Raw genomic sequence first — 11,511 nt, 5'->3', positions numbered from 1 at the left:
TATGTCATTTAACTCAGTATGTTTGCTGTCTTTCCTATCCGAAAAAGGTATCCTACCTGAGAAACTGCAAACTGTGCATGTGGAAAACATTAGTATCCAAACATTTCCCATTTTTAAAGTAAATCTCAGCTTAAAATATGCTCACTTTGTATTCTGTTCACCAGTTAGACCTTGCCCAAAACCTAGCTATAGTCGCATATGGTTCTTTTAAGTGACACCTTGCATCAGTACAAAACCAATCCATGCTCAGTACACACAATCATACAAATTCTTGCTTCACCAAATGCAATACAGAACTTACATTACAGATTTTCGAAGACGTGTCCTGGAAAATACAAATTTTTATTTGAAAACATGATCACCGTCTTAAATTATGAATAAGAAATGTAAGTCCATGGCATTATGCATCTAGAGAGCTGACACCCAGCTGTAGTCCAGTTTTCTTAATTTACGCAGTTCTCTTTCCTGAGTTTTCGATAATTTAGGTATAACTTCCTCCAAACACTCTGCCAGACCTGAAGCCTCTGGGTGCACTTCTTCAGCGGTGTGTGTTTCCTCCTCTGACTCCTCTTCTTCATTGTTACTTTCCATTTCAACTTCGTCTGGAATTTGGTCAATTCTGTTTAAAAAACGAAAGCATCAATAGTGTAGATTAGACCAACAACAGGGCTCTCCCATCAATTTATTCTCCATCATAGGTCATGCATTAAGTAAAATCCAATGAAATAGAAGCAGGGCGGGCATTCCCTTTCCCCTTGCATACCCTCAAAGCTTCCTTGGAAAAACTGAGGAACCTGTTAGTACTGGAAGGTGAGAGGAGAGAATGACAAAGTACCATTGTCAAGACAGAGGTCTAATTGTGAGACTTCACGCACTTTAGGAGGAGCTGTGTATGTGTGAATGTTCTTCTAGGCTGCATCATGAATAATATTATTTTTCTGTATATATATATAGATCTAGAAATTCTGGTCAAAAACCAACCCAGGGTCAATATTAGTACTGTAATGTAACTCTTATTTTTAAAAAGGAACCATTCACATCTCTGAGTGGCAAAAGCCAATAGTTTACTCCAAAAAGAAACACTGATCTTTTCTGCTCTCCCCTCGAGACCACTTCTGGCCTTTTAAAATGTTTGGGTGGAGAAATGATGGCGATGGCCGTATCAAGGTCCATAATTTTGGCCGCAAAACTGCAGTCTATTTATACACGAGGTTAACTTATACACGTCTACACACAATTCTGTACCATGCAGCTGCATTTATTTATGAGGCACTTAACTCTTCCCACCTCCAGGAAGTTTGCTTTCCTGAAATGAAGAGCTTTAAAAAGCTCATATTTTTAATAAAAGGAGAAATAACAATTTGGGAACTTCTGATTAGGAAAAAAAAGAAATGAATGCCAAATATGGGCAGAGCTGTGATCTTCGGCAAAACTTGGCTTGGCATACAGTAGTCCGCCACAGTTGCTGATCACTGTTTTTGCTCTTTGGGCCTGGACAGTCATCTGGCTGTCTCCACTATGGAATGCCTTTGCTTGCCCATTACTCAACATCCTAAAGAAAGCTCCCATCTCCAAAAACCTCCCACCAAAAGCAGTATGTTTGAGAGATCGTGCAGTAGATTTCTTACCTTTTACTTGATTTGGGTACCAGAAGTGAATTAAGAAAAATAGGACACAGGTAAGTAGCAGATGGCAAGACGTGGGCAGGAGTATGAAGCAGCTGGGAGATAAAAAAGGAGCAACAAAATTAAAATCTGGTTAAGATCGTCAACTCAGCATTGATATATTCTTTAACCAAAACGTTCCCCTCTTACGTCTTTGATCGCAGGTGACTCCGATGCCATGTTACTCTGTACAGGTGCTTTGCTGGTTTTTCTAGTCTCCTTTGCCTGTTGCTGGTGTTTTCCCAGGAGCAGATAAAAGGGTGTCACGGGGAAGCTCTCCTCTACTGCCAGCTAAGGAGGGTTGACATGAAAACGACACCATGATCAAAAGTACAAAAAAGGCAAAATACTTTTGGTAGATGCAAAAAAAAAAAAAAAAAGAAAGAAAAAAAAAGAAAGAAAGAAAGAAAGAAAGAAAAAAAAGAAAAAAAAAGAACATGACCAATATTCAGTGCTTATAAGGTTCTACAAATCTGACTAAATGATTGATAAAATGGGAAGAAGAATACTTAGGAATGTACAGTGACTTAAGAGTTAAATTCATTCAATTACTGAGCTCTTAACTCAAAATCCTCAAAGCAATGCTATTAAATCCATTCTGGGGAGCTCGACCCTCCCCCCATTTTTTTTGTTATGTGCTTTTAAATAAGAGCACGTTCTTTATAAATAACAAATAATGTATGAATGCAAATTCACATGGAACAACATAAAGGAAGATCAACTTTAAAATGGTAAAAGAACAAAACTGTGGTAAGGAAGCCCAAAGCGAAGAGGCAGAAGCATCGTTTTCTTCCTACTGTACTCATTCCAGCCTCCCTCCCTCTCTTGCTCTCGCTTCCTTGCTCCCTCTTTTCATGAAGCCAAACATACCGAGAATAAAAACCGCACAAAATCAACTACCCCAAAGTTCCTCAAAGCAGACAAGAGCACGGGGCATGGAGGCTGCTCCCTTGACGCCCTAAAGCCCTGTACTCTCCTACTAGCGCTCCCTCTGGCGTTAGCTCGTAACTCAGAATGCTGCTCTTATGTTAAAGTGAAAGCTGGTCAGAACGACAGCTGTTAACCTAAAATGTTCTTAAGTAGGGATGCTCTTAAGTAGAGGTTCCACCGTAGATGCCCATAAAACTTAAGTGGGGTGTATGTGTATGTCTTCAAGTAACCTGTCAATTTATGGTGACCTCATGAATTTCATATACTCTGAGGTGGTTTTGCTAGTTCCTCTAAAATACAACCTACAGTACCTTGTATTTGTTGGAAAATACAGCTAACAAATAATAATGCTTTGTATTGCTAATCCTAAACGTCTTGCAGTTCCCTTTAATCTATATGTCTGTGCATACGCCTTGAAGTCATCAGTTGATTTATGGCGGTGGTTCTAACAGGTGGCAAACTGGATGGGATTTCTGGAAGTTGTAGGCCAAATCATCTGGGGACCCACAGGTTGAGAACCACTGATTTATGGCAACCTTATGAATTTCACAGGGCTTTTTTGGGCAAGGAATCCTCAGAGGCATTTTTGGCTCCTTCCTCTGAAATAGACCCTACAGGTTATAGCACCTGAAATTCGTTAGTGGTCTCCCACTCAAGTACTAGTCAGTGCTGACCCTGCTTGGCTTCCAAAATCAAACTGAATTTGGTAACCTTAGAATATTTAAGGAATTAAGTAGTGCTGAAAAGTTCTAATTTTTCATACAAAAATGATACAAAACTTTAGTTTTTAAAGGAATCACCACATTATTATCAAAGAGGCTGTAATGAAATCCAAACCCTGAAAAGTAAAGAACATGGATCTATACGAAAGAGGGCATTTTTCTTGAAAAATATACTTATGACAATCTTTGAAAATGGGAATCTGTGATCATTGAATGATCAAGCTGGATTGACAGATCAATTGAGTGATGACCATTACTTTTGCTCCCACCTTCCCCCACACAACCCCAAAAAGTCCAATTTAATGCAGGCAAGCAAATAGAAGAAATAAATCAATATATATGAATAATACTGAGTGGCTCAGATAGCTCTCACAGAACAAATCTCCAGTTTTCTGGCTGATATCCTCTTTATGATCTCTTTGAAAAACCCATACCTGTCTGCTGGAAGGTGTAAGCCTCTCTTCTGGGGTTTTTGTGCTAAACGTCATCAACTCCTAAACGTTCATAATGAACAAACAAGTTTACAATGTGGAAAAACCTTTTTCGGAATTTCAATGAGTCATTTTTAAAAACTGAAGCACAATGCAAAATTCTGAGACACATGTAAATAAATTTACACAGAATACTGAAAATAAGCTGAAGAGGAGAGATACAATTATTGGGTTGCTGTGAGTTTTTCGTGCTGTATAGCCATGTTGCAGAAGTATTATTTCTTGACGTTTGCCCACATCTATGGCAGGCATCCTCAGAGGTTGCGAGGTCTGTTGGAAAACTAGGCAAGTGGGGTTTATATATCTGTGGAATAATGTCCAGGGTGGGAGAAAGAACTCTTGTCTGTTTGAGGCAAGTGTGAATGCTGTAATTGGCCACCTTGATTAGCACTGAATAGCCTTTCAACTTCAAGATCTGACTGCTTTCTCCTTTTCATGGTTTTCTCCTTTCTGTTGAAATTGTCCACAATGCTTATCCACTCTAACAACCACAATGTCAGACTACACATAGAAGCCACTGAAATCCACAAGTATGTGGATAATTTCAACAGAAAGGTGGAAACCATGAAAATGAACAAAATCTGGCTGCCAGCATTAAAATCTCTAAAATCAGGACAGTAAATAAAGAACAACACTCAGATGACAGAGGAACTCCAGACATGAATCAATCAGGGGCAGCTAACACCTTCCAATAAAGGATTCCCTCAGGCAGTAAGCAGGCAGATCCTGAAGCTGCAAGGCTATTCAATGCTAATCAAGCCGGTCAATTGCAACATTCACATTTGCCTCAAACAGACAAGAGTTCTTTCTCCCACCATGGACATTCCACAGATATATAAATCCCAATTGCCTAGTTTCCAACAGACCTCACAGCCTCTGAGGATGCCTGCCATAGATGCAGGTGAAACGTCAGGAAATAATGCTTATGGAACATGGCCATACAGCCTGGAAAACTCACAGCAACCCAGTGTATGCCTTTGACAACGCATAAAATAAGCAGACAGTATAGTACAAAATAAACCTACGAGTATATAAAACAACAATTTGAACTCAGAACAGCGGTCAATAACCTATAGTGTCATCTGTCGTAAAAACATGGCCAACTGGAAACAAGAAGAAAGGAAAAGGATAGTGCACATTGTAACTAAGGAACAAGGGAATGGGCTGTGTCATAATTGCAGACCATTGGGCTAGACATTCTCAAAGGCTTGTCTAAACATCCAAGTCTTCAATTCCCTCCAGAAGGAGGATAGGGTGGGGGCCTCCCTAATCTTTCTGTAATACTGCTTTTATGTGTTTCCAGTATGTCCATAAATGCTGATTCAAACAGAATAAAACAAAACATGGAACTTACATGTGTTTCAGTGAGGAAGTAAAACTGAGACTGGTTCAGCCACTGATATTTTTCAGAGCTGATGGATTCAGGAACCTCCCTTGGAACGAAGACAGCCCATTGCACTTTGCCTCTGCAAACCCATCGTTGGATGCAGAAGGGCCGCGGATCACTTGGTTTAAATACAAACACTGGAAACAGGAGAAGAGGTTTAGTAAGGCCCCATCTACCCTGACCATTTAATGCAGTTTGAAGCTTGCATCAAATCATGGCAGCCAGGCAACAAAATCCCACTGAAGTGCGTGGAAGAAATCCCTTAATGAATCTCAGTGTTTTGTGAAATCGCCATCTAGGACTCAAAATGGGTTCCAGGATTTCCTATGAAATCATCTGTACAGGGAAACCACTTTCTTCAAGGCCAGTCTGAAATTTTGAGCAGTACTTTTACTAGTCAGGCTCCTAAACTATTTCCATGACTCTCCAAGGGTCTCCACATGGCCTCAATGGTCAGGTGCCTAAATGTATTCCCATTTGTAAATACAAATACAAAAAAAAATTGTAAATAGTAGAGTCTCACTTATCCAAGCCTCGCTTATCCAAGCCTCTGGATAATCCAAGCCATTTTTGTAGTCAATGTTTTCAATATATCATGATATTTTGGTGCTAAATTTGTAAATACAGTAATTACAACATAACATTACTGTGTATTGAACTACTTTTTCTGTCAAATTTGTTGTATAACATGAAGTTTTGGTGCTTAATTTGTAAAATCATAACCTAATTTGATGTTTAATAGGCTTTTCCTTAATCCCTCATTATCCAAGATATTCACTTATCCAAGCCTCTGCCGGCCTGTTTAGCTTGGGTAGGTGAGACTCTACTGTAGTCAAAATGGGATCCAAGCTTTTGGTGTATACCACTTTCATTGGCTGCCTTTCTAGTCTCCCTGCCCTACCTTACCTCTGAGGCCTCTACGGGTCTTTTTTCTAAAGGGGACGTGATAGATACCGTAGGCTTTCTATCTTGAAAAGGGAGTCTTGCATAGGCTTGAAAGAGGTGAGTAATAAAATGCCGAAAAGCCAGTAAAATGGCTCCCAGGGCCCTTCCGCACAGCCATATAACCCAGTATATAAAGGCAGAAAAACCCACAATATCTGCTTTGATCTGGGTTATCTGAGTCCACACTGCCATATATCCCAGTTCAAATCAGATGTGAGATTTTATTCAGCTGTGTAGAAGGGGCCCCAGAAGCTTGGGAGGGCTTTGGGGCTGGTTATTTTAAAGTCAAAAAAATACTCAACACTTATTGCTTTAGTTCTGGGAGGACACAGTGTTTGTATGTGAGCCATCTGGGGTCCTTCTATAGTTTGATATGGCTCCTCAACTCTTGACCAACTGAGCTGTAGCTGGACACTTGGCCAAAGAAGGAGCACAGTATAATCCTTGTATCCATGGAGGATATAAGACCTTCTGTGGAAACCTGAAACCATGTATAATAGTAGGAAAAGGTAAAGGTTTTCCCCTGACACTAAGTTTAGTCGTGGCCGATTCTGGGAGTTGGTGCTCATCTCCATATCTAAGTCGAAGAGCCGGCGTTGTCCGTAGACACCTCTAAGGTCATGTGGCTGGCATGACTGTATGGAGCGCCATTACCTTCCTGCCGGAGCAGTACCTATTGATCTACTCACATTTGCATGTTTTCGAACTGCTAGGTTGGCAGGAGCTGGAGCTAACTGTGGCCGCTCCCGCCGCTCCCAGGGTTTGAACCTGGGACCTTTCGGTCTGCAAGTTCAGCAGCTCAGCGCTTTAACGCACTTCGCCACCGGGGCTCCTTATAATAATATAATAGTAGAAAACCCTATATTTTAAAAATACTGGGGTCAGAAACACAAATGCTTCTGGGGGGGGAGGAGAGAGTGGGGGAGAAACATCTTTTGGAATGTGGGTAAATGAAACTACTGATATTAAATCTGTGGATAAAGGGGCTATAATGTAAAATTAAGAAAACTCTAAAATTAAAGCTGTTTTTTTTGCCCATATTAATAAAGACATCTAAGAAGGAATGCAAATAGCATATTATCATCAACCAGATGTATCTCTATTGGAAGAGAATGTTACAAGAATGCACTGGAACCAGAGGATCTTTTCTACAGAAGTATCTTTGTTTTTGCAATGATGAATATGGAAAATAAGCCAAAAGCTGTTTTCAGTTTATAAAATACATTGGGCTCCGCCAAGATTGCCAGGTGCTCTTTTCATGGAAGCATTCTGGTGTTTTTTCTGTAATGAAGGCCCACAAGCCAAACTCTGTTTCCACAAGAGCCCATTTGGCTTTTATTTTGCTTTCCATCCAGAGCTGGGGCTCAAAAGTTTCTCGCAAAATTAAAAGTCATCAGAAAGGTTTTTTGGAGAGATGCCTAATAATAATCTTGGTAGCAGAACTTTATTCCCAATATGATGGGAGCTGGAGCCTAAGACAAGTTTAATTGTGGCAATTCTCCTCTCCTTCAGCAGCTCCCTCTCAGAAAGATCTTTGACGTGGGGAGGTGACAAGGAAAGGATGAGAAACTTTACAGTGTTCCCTTGCTACTTTGTGGTTCACTTTTTGCACCCTTGCTGATTTGCGGATTTTTAATAAACACTAAAATAATAGTAGAAGGTAAAGGTAAAGGTTTCCCCTGACGTTAAGTCCAGTCATGTCTGACTCTGGGGGTTGGTGCTCATCTCCATTTCTAAGCCGAAGAGCCGGCGTTGTCCGTAGACACCTCCAAGGTCAGGTGGCCGGCATAACTGCATGGAGTGCCGTTACCTTCCCACTGGAGCGGTACCTATATAATAGTATAAATCATAAAATAATATTATAAATCCCTCTTTCTACTTCCTTCCTAAGGAGAAGCCTAAGGAAGGAAGGAAGGAAGGAAGAAGCCGAAGGGAGAGAAAAGGAGGCTGAAGCAGTTTTGTTTTCTCCTCTCAAGGCGTGCGCGTGCTTGAGAGACGAGGAGGGGACAGTGAGATTGTAAGCAAATAGTGTCCCTACTTCACAGATTTTCATCTTTCGCGGTTGATCCTGGAACGTAACCCCCGCAATAAGTGACGGAACACTGTACTTCCAAGAATCTTCTCAAATTAATGACTCTTCAAATGCAAACCATTGCATAGTTTCCATGTTGGCAGAATTAGCTTCTTTAAGCAGGGTTGTTTTAAGTAGCTTTGAAATCTAAGGAAATCAAATATTTTCCTAGGCTGCCCAGCCCCACAACTTTGGCCAACCACCTTCAACCAAAAAGAAAATATTTATGCTCACCATCTGAGAATTCAGAATCGCATGAAATGGCAACGATGTTCTCAGACAGACAGTCAGGTTGCAGAACAGTGACATTTAACTGGGCGCACCATTCCACTGAAAAGCAAAACAAGGAGAATATGAAAGAGAACCTCAAGGCGATCAGAGAATTTCTTTTCCAAGGTACTGAAGGATATATCCAATGCATTCAAATAATAGTTTCAAAGAAAAATCTTTTGGCCTAAGCTACTTTCTGCCCAAATTCTGATACTTGTGTGTACATGTTAGGGGAAGAAATTATGACTGTTTGATGGAATATTAATTAAAATTGGAGTTAACAGTCTTGTTTACAAATGAGACTTCATAAATTTGAATAACATTATGAGATTTCCAGTAATTCTGTGACTTTCAGAGCTCTCCTAAGTTTATTTTTATAGTCCCCAAACCCATCCAGAGTCTGTCGCTGAGTTATTTACTCCTGAAGTTTTCCTAGAGTTGGCTTTATGGGTTTTTTTTGGTGGAAAGATGATGCTGGAAACCCTTCCAATGCTTTTACTAGGAACAGGAAATGTAAATTTCACAAAGAAGAAGCTTAAGAATGGGTTAAAGGGAGAAAGAAGGTGAAAGACTGAAGGAATTTGGGAAAAGGTAGCACTGCTAAGTGTTTCCAGGACAAGACATTTGGGTGACCGGTAGAAGGAGATCAGGTTGACCCGACAGTGATGGGAGGGGACAGAAAAATTGGACAGAAAGATCATTTTGCTTTGTAACAAAGAGAAACACAGGATGTTTAGGAACAGAAAGAACAGAGTACAAAGAGACAGAGGTGCAAATCTGAAGGAAAAGCTGAAAGTTGAAAAAGTTACAGACAGCAAAGAGGGAAAAAGGAAGTTTGATTTTGTGTGTGCGTATGTATATCAATCTGATACTATAAAATCCATGATGCGTGATAGTCAAGTGTAGTACTCAGATTTTGCTAATTTGGCAAACTTAGTTCTTCTGCAGAATTAAACTACTGCATTTTTAATCTCCTTGTTTCTAGTCTTTGGGAAATAAAAAGACTAGCGATATTGGGGCACTGCGCATCAACATTTTCAATGGAAAAGAATAAACCGCCAAATGGATGCCCGATCTGATTGAATTGTTGATTTCCAACCAACCTTTAGCCTGTAGAAGATGATCTTTAAACTACAGGAAACTACAGAATGGCTTCAAACTACAGGAAAAGAGATTCCACCTGAACATCAGGAAGAACTTCCTCACTATGAGAGCTGTTCGGCAGTGGAACTCTCTTCCCAGGAGTGTGGTTGAGGCTCCTTCTTTGGAGGCTTTTAAGCAGAGGCTGGATGGCCATCTGTCTGGGATGCTTTGAATGAGATTTCCTGCTTCTTGGCAGGGGGTTGGACTGGATGGCCCATGAGGTCTCTTCCAACTCTATGATTCTATCTCCTGTACTCTAGACATTACCCAACAAAGAACACAATAATGGAAGCTGGGATTATCATGGGTTATTATAACTTTGAACATCATTTGGGTTTTGCAAGCAAAGGCACTGTGCCATATTAATTTTATAGGATCACAAAAGATGTAGCTTCCAGTGACTGAAAATCCAATGAGAAGCATCTCAAACACACAGTAATTGCCTTCTCAAGTATTGTCAATCGAAACTGCATTTGAAATTCCAGAACAGGGGCCCAATAAAAAGGAGGACAAACCGTCTTACATGTGCAGCTCAGCAAATTCCAGCAACACAAGGAGCCAGTATTGGTGCTGCCAAGGAGGTACTTTGAACAACTCAGCCTTCCGAAACACAGGCTTCTGGAAGAATAAATGACCAAGACAAAACCGATCAGCAAAGTTGTTGTCCGACTCAAAAGTTCAGGTCATTTTAAGGAGCCATTTCTGTTGCTTAACTGTCCTGGACATGTGGCAACAGACAAGTCTTTGTAAGGACTTATCACATGCTCCTGCCATGAAGCCAATGCCTAAATGTTTTATGGCTCTATATTTTCTCCATATACAATTCCTCTATATAGGTTTAAAGAGCTCATTTCATTTTACAATGAAAAACTAGGTGAGTTCACAAGCAAGCATTTTATTAGTCATGAAACCAGCCACATGTTAAATGCATCACTGCAATGGAAAGCACACTGAAGACATTCAGAGATTATTATTATTATTATTATTATTATTATTATTATTATTATTATTATTATTATTATTATTATGTTTATTTACATCCCGCTTTTTCTCTCCAAGAGGAGACACAAAGCGGCTTACATTAAAAGCATTTCAGTACAATTTAAAATCTACAAATATATAAACATTCAAACAATACACAAGAAACGCAGTATAGCCAGCCTTCTACATGTGTTGGGATTTTTTTTTTCATGTCAGGAACCACTTGAGAAACTGCTAATTGTTTCTGGTGTGAGAGAATTTGCTATCTGCAAGGATGTTGTCCTAAGGAATGTCCAGATGTTTGATGTTTTACCATCCTTGTGGGAGGCTTCTTTCATGTCCCCACATGGGGAGCTGGAGCTGAAAGAGGGAGCTCACCCGCTCTCCCTGAATTCGAACCACCAACCTGTCAGTAAGCAGTCCTGTTGGCACAAGGATTTAACCATTGCACCACCGGAAGTTCATGTGTTGGGATTGGGGTAAAGGATCCCCAACAAATTAAAAAAAATGCTCTTTTTTTACCTGAGGGACTATCTGCTCAGGAATATCTAGGTCTTTCAGACAACTGCATAGGGAATTTCTGGTGGAAGGTGAACACAGAATTGCACTGAAGAATCTAGAGATTCCTAGACCTGTGCTTTCTCCAGAAATGGCTGGAAGTTGGCCATAGAGTCACACCAGAGGACCAAGAATTTCTTAAGAAATAACATCTTTAATGGGGGAGGGACAACTGCAGCTATCAGTAACCACTGTCCTTCCAGTCCACTACCCAGCAGCATTTGTCTAATTGTCACCTAACTCTTCTGAGCCATTGCGTGTATAGACTTTTGGGACAGATTCTGTCTCATAACCCTGTAATTACAACTGGCGTTATTCCTCCCCTCCTTTGGCAAATGGGTAAATATTT

The 11,511-nt window shown here is 40.3% G+C and overlaps 1 protein-coding gene across 2 annotated transcripts in view; it reads right to left on the bottom strand.

Annotated features, from left to right (window-relative positions):
• Positions 1-323: 323 nt before the first annotated feature.
• The window catches only part of wdr75 (WD repeat domain 75), a 41,410-nt gene continuing 30,222 nt past the window's right edge, over positions 324-11,511 (bottom strand). For both annotated transcript variants that reach the window (XM_003228475.4, XM_008122176.3), the window contains exons 15-21: positions 10,147-10,241; positions 8,445-8,540; positions 5,162-5,331; positions 3,751-3,810; positions 1,815-1,955; positions 1,629-1,720; positions 324-619 (exon numbers count right to left, since the gene is read on the bottom strand). In XM_003228475.4, the coding sequence (XP_003228523.2) occupies positions 409-619; positions 1,629-1,720; positions 1,815-1,955; positions 3,751-3,810; positions 5,162-5,331; positions 8,445-8,540; positions 10,147-10,241 (865 nt within the window). In that variant the 3' untranslated portion in view covers positions 324-408. The remainder of the gene's footprint in view (positions 620-1,628; positions 1,721-1,814; positions 1,956-3,750; positions 3,811-5,161; positions 5,332-8,444; positions 8,541-10,146; positions 10,242-11,511) is intronic.

This window comes from Anolis carolinensis, chromosome 1 (assembly GCF_035594765.1).
Source record: "Anolis carolinensis isolate JA03-04 chromosome 1, rAnoCar3.1.pri, whole genome shotgun sequence".
In the NCBI taxonomy this organism is placed as follows: Eukaryota; Metazoa; Chordata; class Lepidosauria; order Squamata; family Dactyloidae; genus Anolis; species Anolis carolinensis.
Note: the sequence above shows the minus strand (reverse complement) of the source record. Positions and strands in the feature narration are given on the sequence as shown.